Source organism: Pezoporus occidentalis, unplaced genomic scaffold (assembly GCF_034315485.1).
Source record: "Pezoporus occidentalis ecotype Australia unplaced genomic scaffold, CSIRO_AGI_Poc_V1 ctg192, whole genome shotgun sequence".
NCBI lineage: Eukaryota > Metazoa > Chordata > Aves > Psittaciformes > Psittacidae > Pezoporus > Pezoporus occidentalis.
The window spans coordinates 1,084,863-1,100,683 of NW_026913771.1; the positions used below are offsets into that span (position 1 = coordinate 1,084,863).

Below are 15,821 nucleotides of genomic sequence, written 5' to 3' on the forward strand. Positions count from 1 at the left end.
ACCCAGTACAATTTGGAAGAGCCAAGCCTGGTTGTAACCAGGTTGTTTTTCTCAGCTGCAGTGGTTGGGGTCACGGGCTCCCAAAGGTTATTTCCTGCCACACAAGTCAACCGGCCAAACAGCATTGTTCTTGGGGAGCGCCAGCGCCGAACAACATTCTGCCCCCAAGCAGTTGTTCACCTAACGCAGTTTTTGCTTTGTTTTTCTTCTCATGCTGCTTCGTTTCTGGTCAGGCTCCCACAAAAGGTAACATAGGAAATGGTAAAACACAAAGAAGTAGAGGGCAGAGCAGTGCAAGGGAAGAGATTGATGTGGGTTCAGCTTTGGGGGAAATGTATCTAAGGGTCTCTGAAACATGAGGTTTCGTGTATTTCAGCTTTGACTATAATCAGCTTAGAAGAGCTTCATTATTTTCATGCCTAAAACACAATGCAGGGAGCTGCAGAGAACTGAAATGTGTCGTGAGATTTATGAAGGAATGGCCTGAAGAGCTTTCATATGTAGTATATAGATGTCATCCACATCTAAATACACAGTGGACTTGCATGGTAGCCCAGGAGAGAGATCTTGTCGTGAAACATGGCAAAGCAATTCTTGATCTCACCAGAAGGGAAGGCAGTGCTAAAAAAGGATGGGGGACAACAGAGAGGAGGATGGAACGTGACAAGGAGAGGGAAGGAGAGGCCAAGGACAGGTTCCCAGAGGAGTGGGCCTGAATCCAAATACCCCAGATGCAAAATCCCTCAGTTTTGGTAAACTTGGATTAGCATTTAAGAACAAACAGAAGAGTGCAGCTGGCCTTCTAGCTCTATCATTGATTAAACAATATCTGAAAGTCTTTGAAGTCTGGAGAAGTTTGGGGAGCTCAGTCTTGCCGTTTATCTGGAAGGGTTGAAGTATGCCTTCCTGGTTTTCTGTTTTAGCACCTCTGCAAAGAGTCTTTCTAATGAGCTAAATATATAGAAAGGTGTAGGGAGAAACTTGGGATTCGTGTATGGAAAAGATCTATTTAGAGAAACCCTATAGTAATTGTACTCGAGGCAGTTTTTAGATGCTGTATCCAGAGAGGTCTGTCCTGCACGACTCCCAGCTCCCCCCATTCAGCACACAGCTTTCCTATTGGCATCACTGTCATCTTCCCACTTGGGATGTTGTCAAAGAATTACTTCTGACTAGAAAACTACCTTCCAAGCCTTATTTGTGTTATAAACACAGGGGTTTCAATACTGGGGGGACAAAAGCCGGATTTTTAGGCTGATATTGGTGTGTTTAATGAAAAATTCACAGATAATGGGGAAGAAGTGAGCTGTAGGGCTCAGAAGGCAGAAGAGGGATGCAAAAGGCTGGAGTTTATTTGTGATTCTTTCGCTGTTTCTCATGGTATATAGTTGAATTCTCTTATAAACTGTGAATAAGACTATTCCCATAAAATGTTTAGAAGGGACCACATGGGAGGCAGTAAGCATGAGCTGTTAGTTATAACTGGAAAAAATCGTGGGTGTTTATGAATGCCCAAAGGCTGGGATCCATCCCATATGGGTTTCAGCATGTGAGAAAAGGTGCTAGAATTGATCTCATGTTCTCCACTGACTTTTAAAGAAGTTTATAGGAACTGTGTCCATAGCTTAGCCACCAGTTATGTGCCTGGAGCCAGGCAGGATGAGTCTGAACCTCGGTTACTGAAATACCATGATGCTTAAGTTTCCATCTGACTTTGCATACAGGGCTTTCCCACTAGCATAGGCTGGTTATTCTTCAGCTGGGCTTAGGAAGTCTTCATGCAATGAAATCTGATGCTCTCTTGCTCCTACCTAATGAACAAATAGAAGAATCAGTGTTGTGAAATTGTTCATTTCAGACTATATCAGAGATGACAATTGATCTATTTTCATCCAGATTTCTCAAGCTTTTTGTTCCATTCACCATCATCCTCAAACCCTGAGGAGATGGCAGTGACCCTGTAGTTGTTTTATGTACTAATGATCTTCCTTTCCTTTGTGATAAACTCTCACTAAATCATTCAATTGAAGCATGATTTATAGTCTCTCAGAGAGAGCTCGTTTTTGCCAGGATTGCAGATTTTTAGCCCAGTCCTGAGAGGTGTTTTGAATGCCCTTAGCACTTCCTCTCAGTGATGAAAGTCTTTCCTTTAATTCGCCATGATTACTCTCTATGGATTAGCTTACACACAGTAGGTTCTGTGACTGCCAGGGTCTAATATGTTTGTCTGTGCAGCATCTGCCATGATAGAGGAGCATTGCACCGTCGTTTGGAAGTTTTGTCATTGATGGGATGGAGGAATTGAAAGCCCAAACCACCGATGAGTTGTGTGCATAGGAAGTGTGAGTTTGGCTTGGCGTTGGGAACAGGAGCGTGAAATCATGCACTATGGTTACTGACCCTGTGTCACCTCCAAGCAGCCAGTTCTGTCCTGGTAGCAGGGCTGTGTTGTGCTGACTGGTTTCCGAGGCAAATCGAAAGACCTTTACATAAGTACCAGGAGTTTTGCTGGACTAAAATCTCTGGATCTTCAGTGTGAGCTTTGCTGTGCCTCAGACAGGGAAATCCTGGGTATGTTGAAATCACTGGCAAAACCATTGCTGACTTCAGTGGAGACTGATGGAATGCTATAGGGCCATGTTGAGAATTTCATGTGGGATCTTACATAAAGGTTAAAAATTCTGAACTCCTTATTAAAAAAGATTTTGTTTTCTTGTCTGTCGTTACCGGTGAACATTTCTTTTCTAGATGAGTTTATGGCGGTGTGTAATTCCAGTGTTAAATGCCAACTTTCTTCAGTAGCTGAGCTTCTGTGACAACTGAGTAAAAAGAGATCACCAACTTGTGGCTTAAATATTGAGCAGTTATGTTTCAGAGCAATTGTTAACAGCTTTATAAATGGGAGTATTTTAAATACCTTGAAGGAGATGCCCCCTGCACTGCACCTTTAGCTGCGTGCCTTTATTCACCATTTGTATGAAGTGCTACAGATGTTGCCTGTTTTTCACTGGTAAGCATTTACTCGCCTTTGCACCTATTTGTGTGCATCAGACAAGTTCTAGAAGGAAAGCATTCATTGAGAATGTTGCTGGTTTGAAGATAGATGTTTGGAATATGAACTGCTGCCTCTTAGATGGGTGACTGCCTCCTGAGGGTGAGGGGCTTTCTAGGGTAGCGTACCATCCTCCTCCAGGTGAGCTCTGCTCCCCTTGTGCAGGACACTGCATGTGAACACAGGCTCAATCACAGTTTGCTGACTGAACTGGGACACATCACTTCCTTCCTGCTGCCTCAGTGTGCCTCTATTCAAAGTGAGATTGTGGTGGTATAACTCAGGAGCTTTGGGATCTATGGATAAAAGCTGCTATGCAGCCCCTGGAAATTATCATCATCATCAAATACTGTTATGTTTAGTAGCTGACTGTTCAAACAGTTCAGAAACTACAACAGCTTCCCTGCGTATTGCAGTGGCTACTGAAATCTTTATGGCTAATCTGAACAGGATGATGTAAACCAACTGGATACCCCGGGTGACTCTGCCGATGCTGTATAGAGGCATCTTCCTGATCAGTTAAATGAGAATTAAAAAGAAAAAAGAAAGTTAAAAAAATACTTTTCTTAAACCAGTGCTTTTAGAAGCAATCTGAAGCAGTCCTGACGCTGAAGTAGTTGTGATTATTTTTGGTCTTATGGAAGTAATAGCCCACTTGCAGATAAATGTTTAGGGTAAATTTAGTTCTGTATTTGGTTCAGGTAGACTTGTATAGTGAGCGTTGTACCGCAAGTTCATGGAAACGGTTTATTGTGACTGGTTAGCTTAATAGAGTTTAGTAAAACCCTTTCATTGTTGTAGCCACTGGTCTTAACATTTCAGCCCTCCCCTTTCTCCGAGGCAGACTGCAGGAAACCCTCGTATAACATGGCAATCCCCTCCCTCTCCCATACTGAAGAGAGGTTGATTCCCGCAGAATCAGAGCTCAATTGTCATATTCTGGTGCCACATCTTCCCAGGCTGCTTTTCATGCCCTGTGTTACTTCCACATCTTTCTTCATTTTCGTTCTCCTCCTTAGTGTTTCTTACACACCCTCAGGTATCATTTCCTTCAGCTTGCAGAAGATCTCCCATCACTCTTCCAGCAGCACACTGTTCATTTGGATCCCTTCTTAAAACTAACGTCTCCCAGGAATTTTTTCCTCCTTCACTGTTACTAATAATCTCTCCCACATCTTCTTCAGCGTTTTTCCTATGTCCTGTTCTTTGTTTTTCTGTCAGAGTTTCTGCGAGGCATTGAGTGTGTTTGTTCAGATTGTTCTTTACAATATATACTTCAAATAGATGCTATGAAATAATGCTCGTATTAGAACCTTGAAAAAGAGAATTATCGAGCCTTTGAACACCTGGTGCTTTATAACATCCTGATTCAAAAGGTACATGAAGCAAAGAGACTAAGTTCATCATCAGTTTATCTGGCTGGTGTAGGTCATGGCTAAAACTGGCTCCTGCATGGCTGTGAGGTCCTATATCAGGTCCTCTACATAATAATGTTATTAAATGTTATGAAAAAAGCAACTGCTCCTGCTTAGAAAATGAAGGTAACTAGCAAGTTTGATTGCATCACTTTCAGCTAGGAGATATGTTCAGTAGATGAGCTAAATCTGTATTTGGTTTTGGAGGCAGGTTCTCTCCAGCTGTAGGGGTGTGTGCGTGTACCTGTATATTGTACAGCTGTGTAATCTATTCATAGATGTACAGTGTGTCCATGTGCACATGCTACACATTAAAATACTAAAGTAACGTGACCAGATTTTTGTTTTGCATGAGTGTGCTGTGAAGTAAGAGCTCACTCGTGTTATGCTGCAATAAAAGTGGTAATATAAAGATTGGAGTTTAAGCCTGTAGCTAAACGGTCAGTTGCGCATAAACAGAGACACGTATTTGAGAGCAAAGGAGAGATATGTGGGAGATAAAAGAGAACAAATGGACAACTTCTAATTACATGTATTTTAGTTCATCTGGATCCCAGATGATCATCCTTGCTTCTGATGGTTTTGACAAATCAGTTTATTAGGACTGTAAATATAACCCAGGACTGTGCAGTAGGCAAGGGAACACTGAACTACTATTTTTTTTCATATTATATTCAGTCATTTCATTATTGGAGGTAAATACTGCTTGTACTTAGAAACACAACAGCTGGTCTCATGTGAGAAGGCAATCCACAGATTAACTTGCCAAATGTATTACCAGTTCATTTCACTGGGCTGAGAAACCAAGGGTATTTTAATAGTTTTGACCTTGATCAGACAAGGAAAAAAACCTGCCCTCGTTCTCAAGTTGAACCTGCGACTTAAACATTGATCTGGTCTAGTGCGGCGTGAAGTGAGCCCCAGCAGCCTCCTGGCGAAGCAGGCTGAGAACTGAGGACGCTATAATGGGTCAGATTCCATGTGAAGGGTGTGGTTGTGATTCTCCAGTTTGCTCAGGAGGAGAGATGCTTTGATTACTTCTGCTGGTTTCAGAGCTGCTTGCATGCACAGAGCAGCTGTGGAAGAGCAAATCTGCATTTGGGCAAGGAGGAGCTTTTACTCATGTGCTTGCATGGCTGATTTGGCTTTAGTGCAGATTTTTACCTTAAAAACCAAAATGGTGTTATCCAAATTGAAAGGCCAGATGTGTGCAACCTCCTGCCATTTGCAGATCTTGCTCCCTTTAGGCCAACTTTTGTGCATGGTGATACAAACTCTGGATGCAAAGTGAGTTATAAAGAGCAGCCTCAGAGACAGGTGTGTATCCACTGCTGGGGAAAGGAGCTTCAGTGGGAATGAAATTGCAGCAGATCTTCCAAAGAGAGACTGTGTTTTAAGGGACTTTTCCCTGCAGTATTGTTTGCTCCATGGGAGTCTTCCTCCAAGGAAGGCAGGGTGCTGGATGCTCCAGCCTTTCGGGGCTGGTAGGACCATGTCCTGGCATTCTGCGCTGTTGCTCTCCCCAAGCAGCCTCTCCTGACAGTTTCTCTGTCACCTCCCCAGGGACTTCTCACACCCAAACTTGCCCAGTGATGAAAAGTGAGCAAGATCAGGCTTACTCAGTAGGGTAAACTCACTTGTTGGAGCTCAGCCAGGTGCAGTCCCTTGAATTGAGGTCTCCAGTGCCTGTGTGAGTACGTGGGCTGGACTGTCTGCTTTCCTTCAGGAAGACTTAGGAGTGCTAAGGATTTAAGGGTAGGACTTCTGAAAGCTTTTGACATTGGCCTAATTCAGCTTCCTTTGAAGTTGAGGGAGCTTTGCTGTTGATTTCATTGGAAGCAAAGCGTGGCAGGCACCAAGCTCTTTCCAAGCACCGTACTCTGCTCCTGGCGCAGAGGAGAAAAGGGATTGAGCTGCCCTGTCCTGTGTGCTGCCATTCAAGGGGCCACCTGCTAAAACCTCTTCTCCCTTCCCATTTTTGAGTCTCTCCTTTCCTCTGTTTTTCCTCCCTTGCTTCCTTCTGCATGCAGCGCCACAACCAGACATGAGAGCAAACAGATGGAGTGTCAAAACCTGGAAGACCCCAGCCAGTCCTGACAGGGGATGAGGCCTTCATGGATTTCGTGTCTAAAGTTTGTCTCATTTCTGAATCAGATCTTTTGCAAAGTCTCAGGGTCATTTATCATTCGTTTTCTTCAAGAACTCTTAGAAAGAATCTGGCTTTGCAATGCAGGGCAGCCAAAAACAATGTCACGCTTCTTTCACAAAACCTACACCTTATTGCACAGTCCTGTGACTGTTTTAATAAATAGCTTCTCCCTGCATCTCCAAAATCCCCTCTCCTGCTCCAGGATCTTTGAAGTGAGAGAAACCAGACAAACATCAGGAATTTTTTTTATTTTTTTTTTCACTTTTTTATAACATTTACCAGATTAGCAAATACGGATTTACTTTGCTCTTCCCTTCCACGTGCTGTGTCTGTGTGAGACAACTAAAACTCTGTATTATGTATCTCTCTCTGACCTGCTAAGCATTGCATCAAGCTATGTGTTCCGGCAAAGGAAGAATAGATCCTGAAACCTGAATTTCTGCAACAAAACTGCTTCTGTTTGATTTCTGATCAATTTGTAATTGCCAAACGTACAAATCACATCTTCAGGTGGCAATAAGCATATAAATATGTATATGTCATTACATTTCATGTAACTAAGACATCCATGTCCATAGCGCACTGCCATGCAGTCTAGATTCAGCCGTCGCTGATCATACAAGTAGTCCTTTTTTTACCTAAAGTTCAATCAGTTGTAATCAGATTAAAGCACACTTTAAAGGTACAACTTTTAAATTCTTTCACTTAAGCCTTATTTTAACTGCTCAGCTGTAATTCTGCAACCCTGCGGTCTGCTTTCAACCTATTCAGGAATCACTGTTAGATATTTTGGCATCATCCTCAAGGTCTAGTATGGATTAAATGTGCATGGGGGGTTGAGGATGGATGGTTAAAACAGGGGTCTTGCTTGTATGGTCCCAAAAGAAACTCAGTGTGATATTTTGCTATTGGATTCAGTGAAAGGATGTTCTGTTTGGGGGTTAGGGGGAAGGAAAAAAGAAGAAAAAAGAAGAGTAAGACTACACAGAAAATCCTAGATTTCTGTTTAGTACCATTCCAAGTAAAAATAGAGGCTCTTTATTCTGTTATTTCCTTGGGTTTAGAATAATTCAATTTTTCTGATAGGCTTCATTTGATAATAAGAAGGCAAGAGTACTTTCCTTACCATTTTATACTCTAACTGTGTTTACTTTTTCAAAGTAACACAGATTTGTGTTTCGTAAGCATTTCAGGGTGATTTAAGCATCCATTAATATCCATTTCAACATGTTTTTACTAGTTTTGACATGTAATTTCCTGAACACACTGACACTTCCCACCCTCGTATTCTAAAGGCAAATGTTGTTCCACCAACACCAGGTTTTTTTACTTATTCACTCCATTTTCCTCTTTGATTCTGCTAGTTGGCGATGGCAAAATGTTGAGTTGCCATTATCAGCTCAGATCAATAAATCTGAAGGAGGAAAAAGAGGAAACCTCAACTCAGGGGAGTCCGAGTCAGCAAACATTTACTGATAAAGAAAACACTCGTATATCTGACACGTCATCAGCTCCCAGTGTTTGCTTACGCCCCAAGTGCTTGTTGCTACAAGAAAACACTCACTGCTACTGGAGCTGGGTTTCCATGGTCCCTCCGAGAGCTGCTTTGGCTGTGAACCACCAAGTGAAGTACAGTGGAGTCTGCTGTTTTCAAGGAATCTTCCTCAGAAGATGGGTGACTTCAAGGGATGCTTTCCAAGGGAACCACCAAAATCACGCTCAGTTGATGGTGGGAATAAAAGAGCGCCTGCTGTTACGCAAGTGTGCATGAACTTTGTTGTCATGGTGGATGAGATAGAGAAACTTTGCTGTATAGTTGCTGTGGCTCATGGTTTTCTGGCCCTGATGCTACAGCTGGTAAATAAATGGTATTTATTGTTGTCATTGGAATTTGATGTTAATTTAATAGAGAAACCCAACAAACTGAAGATTTCAGTGATACTGGTAAGAGCAGAGTGTAATGCAGGTGAAGAATTAACCTTATACTGAGGGAGTCATGCAGTAATGCTTTTCTTTTAGTGGAGTGTGCTGGTTGTATTTCAAATAGGCTCTTAGTCTCATGAACTGGAAAATCCTGAAAGAAATACAGCAGGTTCAGTTGTGGTATCTCCTGAGGAGCATTATCCACACAAGAAGTCCTAAGGGGACGCAGGAAGTTGCTCGAGTGCTTTGGGCCTGGATTTAAACATACTTGCACTGCAAGTATCTGGAAAGAGATGAAAACTTTGTTTATTTTGCAGTGTGTTCCTTTAATTATTCAGCAGACCTCTGGCCGCTGCCTGATCTATCTTCTCTTTGTCTTGCTGCTGTAGCATTTGATTTGAAACATCATTATCAGTGGTTGGAGTGACACTTATGGAGTGACACTTAATGCAGCTTAAGTCCTTTTCCCATGAGGGTGGCCATTCTATCTGGCCATGTAGCATCACACAAGTACAGTTCCTCTTTCTAGTTAATACCTTAAGATCGTAGCACATACCTAGGTTGGTGTCTGTGAGGAGGGATTCTTTGCAGCAGCATTGAAACCCATCTCAGTATCTCTTAGGACCAAATGATGGTTAATGCTGTTATTTTAGAGAGGGCCTCAGCATGTCATAGACAACTTTACAAATAATGTTATAGCCTAAGTAGGGATTTGAGCGATAAATCTATACAACATGAAGAAGCACTTAGACCAGGCAGATGGCTTAAGTGCAATGCTAGGAAGACAAGGTCTGCAAACAGTTCTTTGAAATGGAAACTAGCATAGCTATGAGTCTTATCAGGGTTCCTCTGAAGGGTTTAACTGCCTCAGTTTCCCCCATTTTAATTAGATTTTATAATTTACAGTAGATTAGGGCTTCACAGTACAAACTGGGTGAAAGTCAAGCTCTTTCCTCAGAAGATTGGAGACCTTCAATACCCTGATATCCCTAATGTTTGCTCATTATTTTTGCAGGCAAATAGAGATTTAGCTTTGTTTATCTATGGGATTAGTTGTTGGGATTGGCTTTGAAGCTCTGGGGATTATATTATGATGTTTGTGCACAACACTTTAGGAAATCTTTGCATTCCTGTATTATAAACAGTGCTCATCTGCCTGGTAAAACTAGTTCAATGGGAGCCATGCAAGTGGCAGCCGAGGTGCCCTGAAGCCCCTGTAATCTCCACTGGGGACTGCAGCAGGGTAAATCAAATTGTTCTCCTTACCTGGAGGTGTGGGATCAGCACCTGATCCGCCACTTCATGCCGTGTCAGCTCAGCCCCTGGGTTTCCCCAGAGCACAGCAGTGGGGATGCCCAGAGCCTGGGCAGGAGGGCCACACTGTCCCTATCACTCCATAGGAGCAAGGGTGAGACCACCAACAAATTCCTGGGAGGCCACAGTAGTCACAGATGGTAACTACTTTCAATCATGATGAACTCAGCTGGATTTAAACTGGTGATTTAGAGCTGAAAGTCTCTGTATCCTATTCCCATGAGCCCTCAAGTACTCGGGCACACCTCATTAGTTTGATGGGCGAGGGAGAGTTCCGATTCTCAGGGCTTGCTGAATGTCTGCCCTTTTTGTCTGCTTCACTTTCTCCAAGGCCTCCCTCTGATAAATCTCCATCTAATTTGAGATTAGGCCGTTAATTGAAAAAGGGGTCATTGCAATTTTTAATGTCTGTTACGTGCTCAGCCCCTGCTCCATGTTGAAACCGGTTAAAGATCTTCCTGGTCTGGACACCAGGTGAGGGCTCTTGCCTGTGGATGTGCTTTGCTGCCTGTCCAGGCAGCTCCAGCTGGGACCGTGTGTCATAACACTGTGTAAGGAAACAGATGGGGAGGTGCTGGGAGCTTTTCTGGCCAGGTAGATGGGATGCCTGGGCGTTTGTCAGGAATTTCAGTGAGGGGCTGCATGGGCAGAGACTCTTCTTGCTCTTAGTTCAACTGTTTTACCACTGGATGCAAATGTACTGACTGTTCTGCCCGAATTCCTGTTTCTGATGATACAGCTTCTCCTTCTGATGTACTCCGAGGAGGGACTCTTTCCTCAAGACTTAAGCGTCTTCCTGAGCACAACTTGGTGAAGCACTGAAGTTCCCAAAACTGAGCAGCCCTTAATACACTGAAACCAGAGCTGTTTGGGCTGTACTCTGTCCCATCAAAATTGGAGTCAGAACCTAAAGTGATTTTGAGGATATTGAGAGCTGTGCACTTAAACCACCTGTTCTAGAAGTTAATGCAGCAATATAAAAATGTAAAGCAGAAATAGGGATATCTATTTGATAATAAATCAAAAATGCCTGTCTGCTTTTTAACTCGGGGGGGGGCAGGTGTAAGTTCAGCAATTTATTATCCAATAATGTCCTAATGGGTCCCTTATTTACTGCTATCTTCGTTTTTGGATGTGTTTATTCCTTTTTCCTTATTTGGGTTATAGCATCTCATTTTTTTCTGTCCTTTCCTCTGGGAATAATGAAAACCAAAAATACCACGCAGTAATGAGAAACAATAGTGTACAAAGATTAACGTCACAAACCCATCACTGACCTCAATAACATTTCACAACATTTAGTTTTCATTACAGTGAAATGTTACTGCATGCTTTTTACATGAACTTCTGAAGAAAAATATATGATAGGGCTTTCCAAAAATACACATATGTTGGGGGGGAAAAGGACTTCTAAATCAAGAGTTTTACACATACACTGATCACATTTGACGAATCAGATGTATGGTATTAATTACTCTGAACACACAGCAGACCCTCTTAGGCATTTAGAAAACAAAGATTTTCGGCTTTGCTGATACAGACACGTGTCAGGCATTCTTCAAAAGGTGCATTCTGACTTCTAGTGCTATTTGCTCCCTTTGGATGATGAAAGAACATTCAATTTTTAAATTGTATCTGTAAAAAGTATTGCTTGGCATAGAGTTTAGGAAAGAACATTTAGAACAGGTTGATCTGTAACACCACAAGCAGTCTGTTTTCTATCAATGATTCCTAGCCAGCTTATTAAACAGATTTATACAATGAAAGAATCTAATAACAAAAACATTCACCTCCTTTATTACTTGGCATTATTTATGGCTCTTACTTTTTTTTAGCTACCTTTTTATATAGCGGAATCTGCCAACATTGTATTTATAAAGTTTATGTACTAGCAGCATTTGTGGGGCAGGGATTTGGGTTATTTTATGTTTCTTTTCTCCTACACTTATTATTACTAAATCTATATACAAATGCTTGTAAAGATTTAGAAAAAATAAAAAATCTGGAGAAATGGAATGGTTAAAAAATGAACTCATTCTGGAGAAATGGAATTTTCATGTACTTACCCTTCAGATATACTCTCAATAATAATAATAAGAATAAGGGTGCTTATGACAGCGCCTGTTCCAAGGCTTACTGTGTTCTCCAAAATCTTCAGTGTTGAATCATAGATCAGGAAGTGTTTACACACTGCACAATCAAAAGTTCCTCCTATGACCATCAATTCAAATCTCTAAATATCTATAATTATAGCCAAAGAACAACTTTGTCTTCAAAAGCTCCTTCCTTCCTTTCCTCCTTCCTTCCTTCTGTCTGTCTGTCTCAAGGCGGCTCTGCTACAATGGCGCGTTTGTCATCATGAGATGGATGGAGAGTTAATGGGAGCCATTGAGCCTTCTCCCGCTCGGCTCCAAGTGCCAGCTCTTGGCTCGTGCATTGAGCCAGGGCTGGGCCTGGCACAGATATAGCCATGGAATTAAAATATAGTCTCCCTTTCCTATAGATTGTTCTTTCCTGGCAAGGCAGATGTGTAGCTTCAGAAGTGGCCAGGGCAGCCTCCCTCAGTGGGACACAACAACCTGGCATTAAGACTGTTTTTTCTAGAAGGCTGCTGCTTTCTCTGATGCTTCTGTGTCCACACAAGACAGGCCTGTTGCTGAAGTTAGAAATGCCTTGCCATGCCTTTTCTCTATTCAGAGAGAGAAGTAAAGGATCATATTTGAAACAGGACTTGAAGTCTTACTGCAGCAAAGGACTCTGAGTCCCCATCCACAAACTGTGAGCAAAGTAAGGACAGAAGCCTCCAGCACCCCCAGTGAAAGGGAAGCAGTGAAAGCCTTGGAGATGCGTGCAGCAGGCACAGGCAGCCGCTGGTTTCCCCGTGCAAACAGCAGCACTAAACTGTTCAAATGAATACAAAGCGAGACAGAGGAGCGGGGGAAGTTCTGTATGGAATCCTCTTGATTGAAGGGCGCAGCTATTGGGAGCACCCCATCGCCGTGCTTCCTGCAGAGCGGCTGCTCGGGGCAGCAGCCTTTCCCCCCGCTCCCACCTGAAGCTTTGTGGGTTTCTAAGTGACCAGTCCAGGAGTGAACACTGATACTGGCTCTCAGTCTGCTTTTGCTTCACCCTCGCAGAATCGTTCCTCCTGAATGCCCATGCTCTGGCTGGTTCAGAAGAAAACCTTCATTTTTTTTTCCACTGAGGTTAACCAAGGCTCCTTCTGTTTTGTTGTGCTCAGCAGTTAAGGCCAAAGTTTACAGGGAAGGTAATTACAGTCTTACTTTTAATTGTAATTAACTGTGAGTAAAGAATCAAAATAATCCAGCTACTCTTTTGCTGAACCAGAGCATTATGTATAGTGTGACACAGAAAATGGCTTGCCCTTCAGCCATTAATTTTAGCAGCTCTGTTATTCCTAACTTACATAAACCTCTGGTGTCAGAGGGGAAAGACTATGAATCAGCTCAGATATTTCCTAGGAATACGTTGTCTGTAGTTGTGTCAGAATGCGCGATGCTTTTGAAGCACTTCAGGTGATGATAAATGAGAAACGCATAATGAAGAAAATGGGGAACTCCAAATAAAGAGGTCACAAGGGAGAAATGTTGGTAGTGCATTACCGATGTCTCTTTGGTCACAAGGTCTGTACCTAAACTTAGTCTTTTGAAGGGAGTTTTTACCTTTTAGTGCAAAAGACGTTGGAGAAGCGTGAGTGTGGTGAGGAAGCTGAGCCCGGTGCTGGTTTATGGGGCTACACTGCCATAAGGAGGTGTTATTTGCCTGTAAATTGTAGGAAAAACACATACACATGTGTATGTGGATGCATATGCAACATAAGATGAAGATGGCAAACATCTTAACTCTGTTATTCCTACCTGCATTTGTTGAGGATGACCAGGAATCAAATTCTGAATGTTTGCCCCTAATTGTGACAAATGTTGCTCTTTCTGAACTCATTCTTTTAACTGGAATTGAACTCCTCTTTTCTTACCTGACATTTGACTTCACTGTGGTCACTTTTCTTGTGTACGTGGGAGACAGCCAGTCCCCAGGGAACCGAGGAAGCGCGAGGATCAATGGCACCACTGGTGACAAAGAAGTTGAGCCTATTCTTGAAAACACAGCAAAATGTCAGATGTCCATGTTTAAAGCCCGTACCAAAGCGGATTTTACTTGTGCTGCTGGCACTTAGAGAGCCAAAAAATCCAAGCTGACACAGACCTTGGCAGCATGATCAGGGGGATCTTCATTTAAAGATGAACTATTCTGGAACAATTTCTCCACTGTATCTGACACAAACAGGCTTTTCATCAACACCAGACGTGCATGTCTTCTTGCTCCAGCTATTTTTTTCTTGAACAAACATATGTATTGTAGCCAATGCAAGGAAAATCCCACTCACTATTTATGTTTGAGTTCCCTATGTCCCATTAACAATATCCCAGTGTACTCATGGCAGTATAGTATCTTGGTCCAGTTCCAGAACTGTTTTCCTGGATTCCCCTTTGGAGAGTTAAGTGCCGCAAAGCAATTGGTCTTATTTAGTGATCTTCCATCCCAGAGGCTCTATTTTTTGGGCACTGAAATGGTTTCCTGTCCCTTTTTACAAGTTTTGCAAAGCAGAGAGCACCTCTTACTGTGATTCTGAGCTAAGAATATGAGGACTAGCAACGTCTGAAACTTCATTACATGGCAGGATGTTATCTTCTGTCCTGTGACTCTTCTAAGCATATAGGAGATCTCATTTTGGTGATGCTCCTGGCCATCATGCAAAGAATTATGATTATAAGCACACAATTTGAACATACTTGAAACAGCACACAGCTCTCAAAGGGCAAAAGCTTTCTGTAGAGAAACAGCTCTGCCGCTGGTGCATTTCCTTTGACGCTGCTCTCCTTTGTTGCAATATATAGATGCAGATACAAAAATATATTTGAGTTTGGTGTATATATATTTGCCATTTGTTGTGTATATATCAGGGTTAAATGCCACTGACTGATTTCTTGAGTGATTTCTGTAAGTAATAACGTGGAAAAATAACGGAATAGTGACTCTTCATCCGACAGACAGGCTTAAAGGTGAGAGAAGCCGAAGCAGTAGCACTGCTGTCTCCCCTATTAGCACAGCACTCACAGGACTGCCCTAGCCTGTCCCTTCAGACAGCAGCTATATTTGTCCTGCTGTAATCCCTGCAAAAACAAACCAGTGATTTGACTGAAGAGGTTCTGGAAAACAGCAAAACAGGAGGGGAAAATGGCACTTGATAGAATCATTAAATTAAAAGGATGTACCCAAGCATGAAGTCTGACAATTAGGTGCAGCCAATTAGAATTACCTGCTTTCTTCTTATTATGTTTTGGTATTTTAGATCACTGGATAGCCTACTGCTAATACTTCAAAAAAGCAGTGTAAAGAAATCTCTTGCCCCGCCGTATGCATTCAGACTCCATTGACGTTTGGCAGCCAAAGCCCTGAATGGAAAGCTAAGCCTTCTCGCCGGCTGGAGTCAGATTCCTTGTGGTTACTCTTTGTTTTTGTGGACACAGAGATTTAGATGTCTGCAGGCCCTTGAAAACCAGCAAGATGTCTGCTAGCTGGCTGGTTTCGATTCATCCCGACACCAGGAAACACGCCCCTTCGTTTCACCTCTTTGTCAGCAGCAGAAGAGCTCAGATGCTCTGCAGAAGATTTGATGACACGGTCAAAATGTTTTCACTTGAATGCAACCCGGTGGCGACCCCACAATAAAGGCAACGGGAAGGAGCCATGCAAAGATCAGACACCAATAAAGGCAGCAGTTAACCTCTCTGGCCTGACTTTAAGGCGCTCTCCGCCTAAGAATGTGTAGCTGTATTTTAGCACCTAATGCTAAGAGATCTGCAGCTAAAAACCTTTCTTGGTTACCGTTTCCTAGTTCATCTCTCTCAGCTTTTTTTCCTTCTTTTCCTTTTTTTCTTCTTTCTTT

At 42.5% G+C, this 15,821-nt stretch overlaps 1 protein-coding gene across 11 annotated transcripts in view; it reads left to right on the top strand.

The window, feature by feature from the left end:
- BCAS3 (BCAS3 microtubule associated cell migration factor) overlaps positions 1-15,821 on the top strand; it is a 361,344-nt gene that overhangs the window by 286,850 nt on the left and 58,673 nt on the right. Inside the window, exon 24 of one of the 11 annotated variants that reach the window (XM_062617121.1) lies at positions 12,991-13,073. The exons of the other annotated variants lie outside the window; for them this stretch is intronic. Coding sequence (XP_062473105.1) covers positions 12,991-13,058 — 68 coding nt within the window. The 3' untranslated portion in view covers positions 13,059-13,073. Of the gene's footprint in view, positions 1-12,990; positions 13,074-15,821 lie in introns of those variants that run through there. 11 annotated transcript variants of the gene reach the window in all.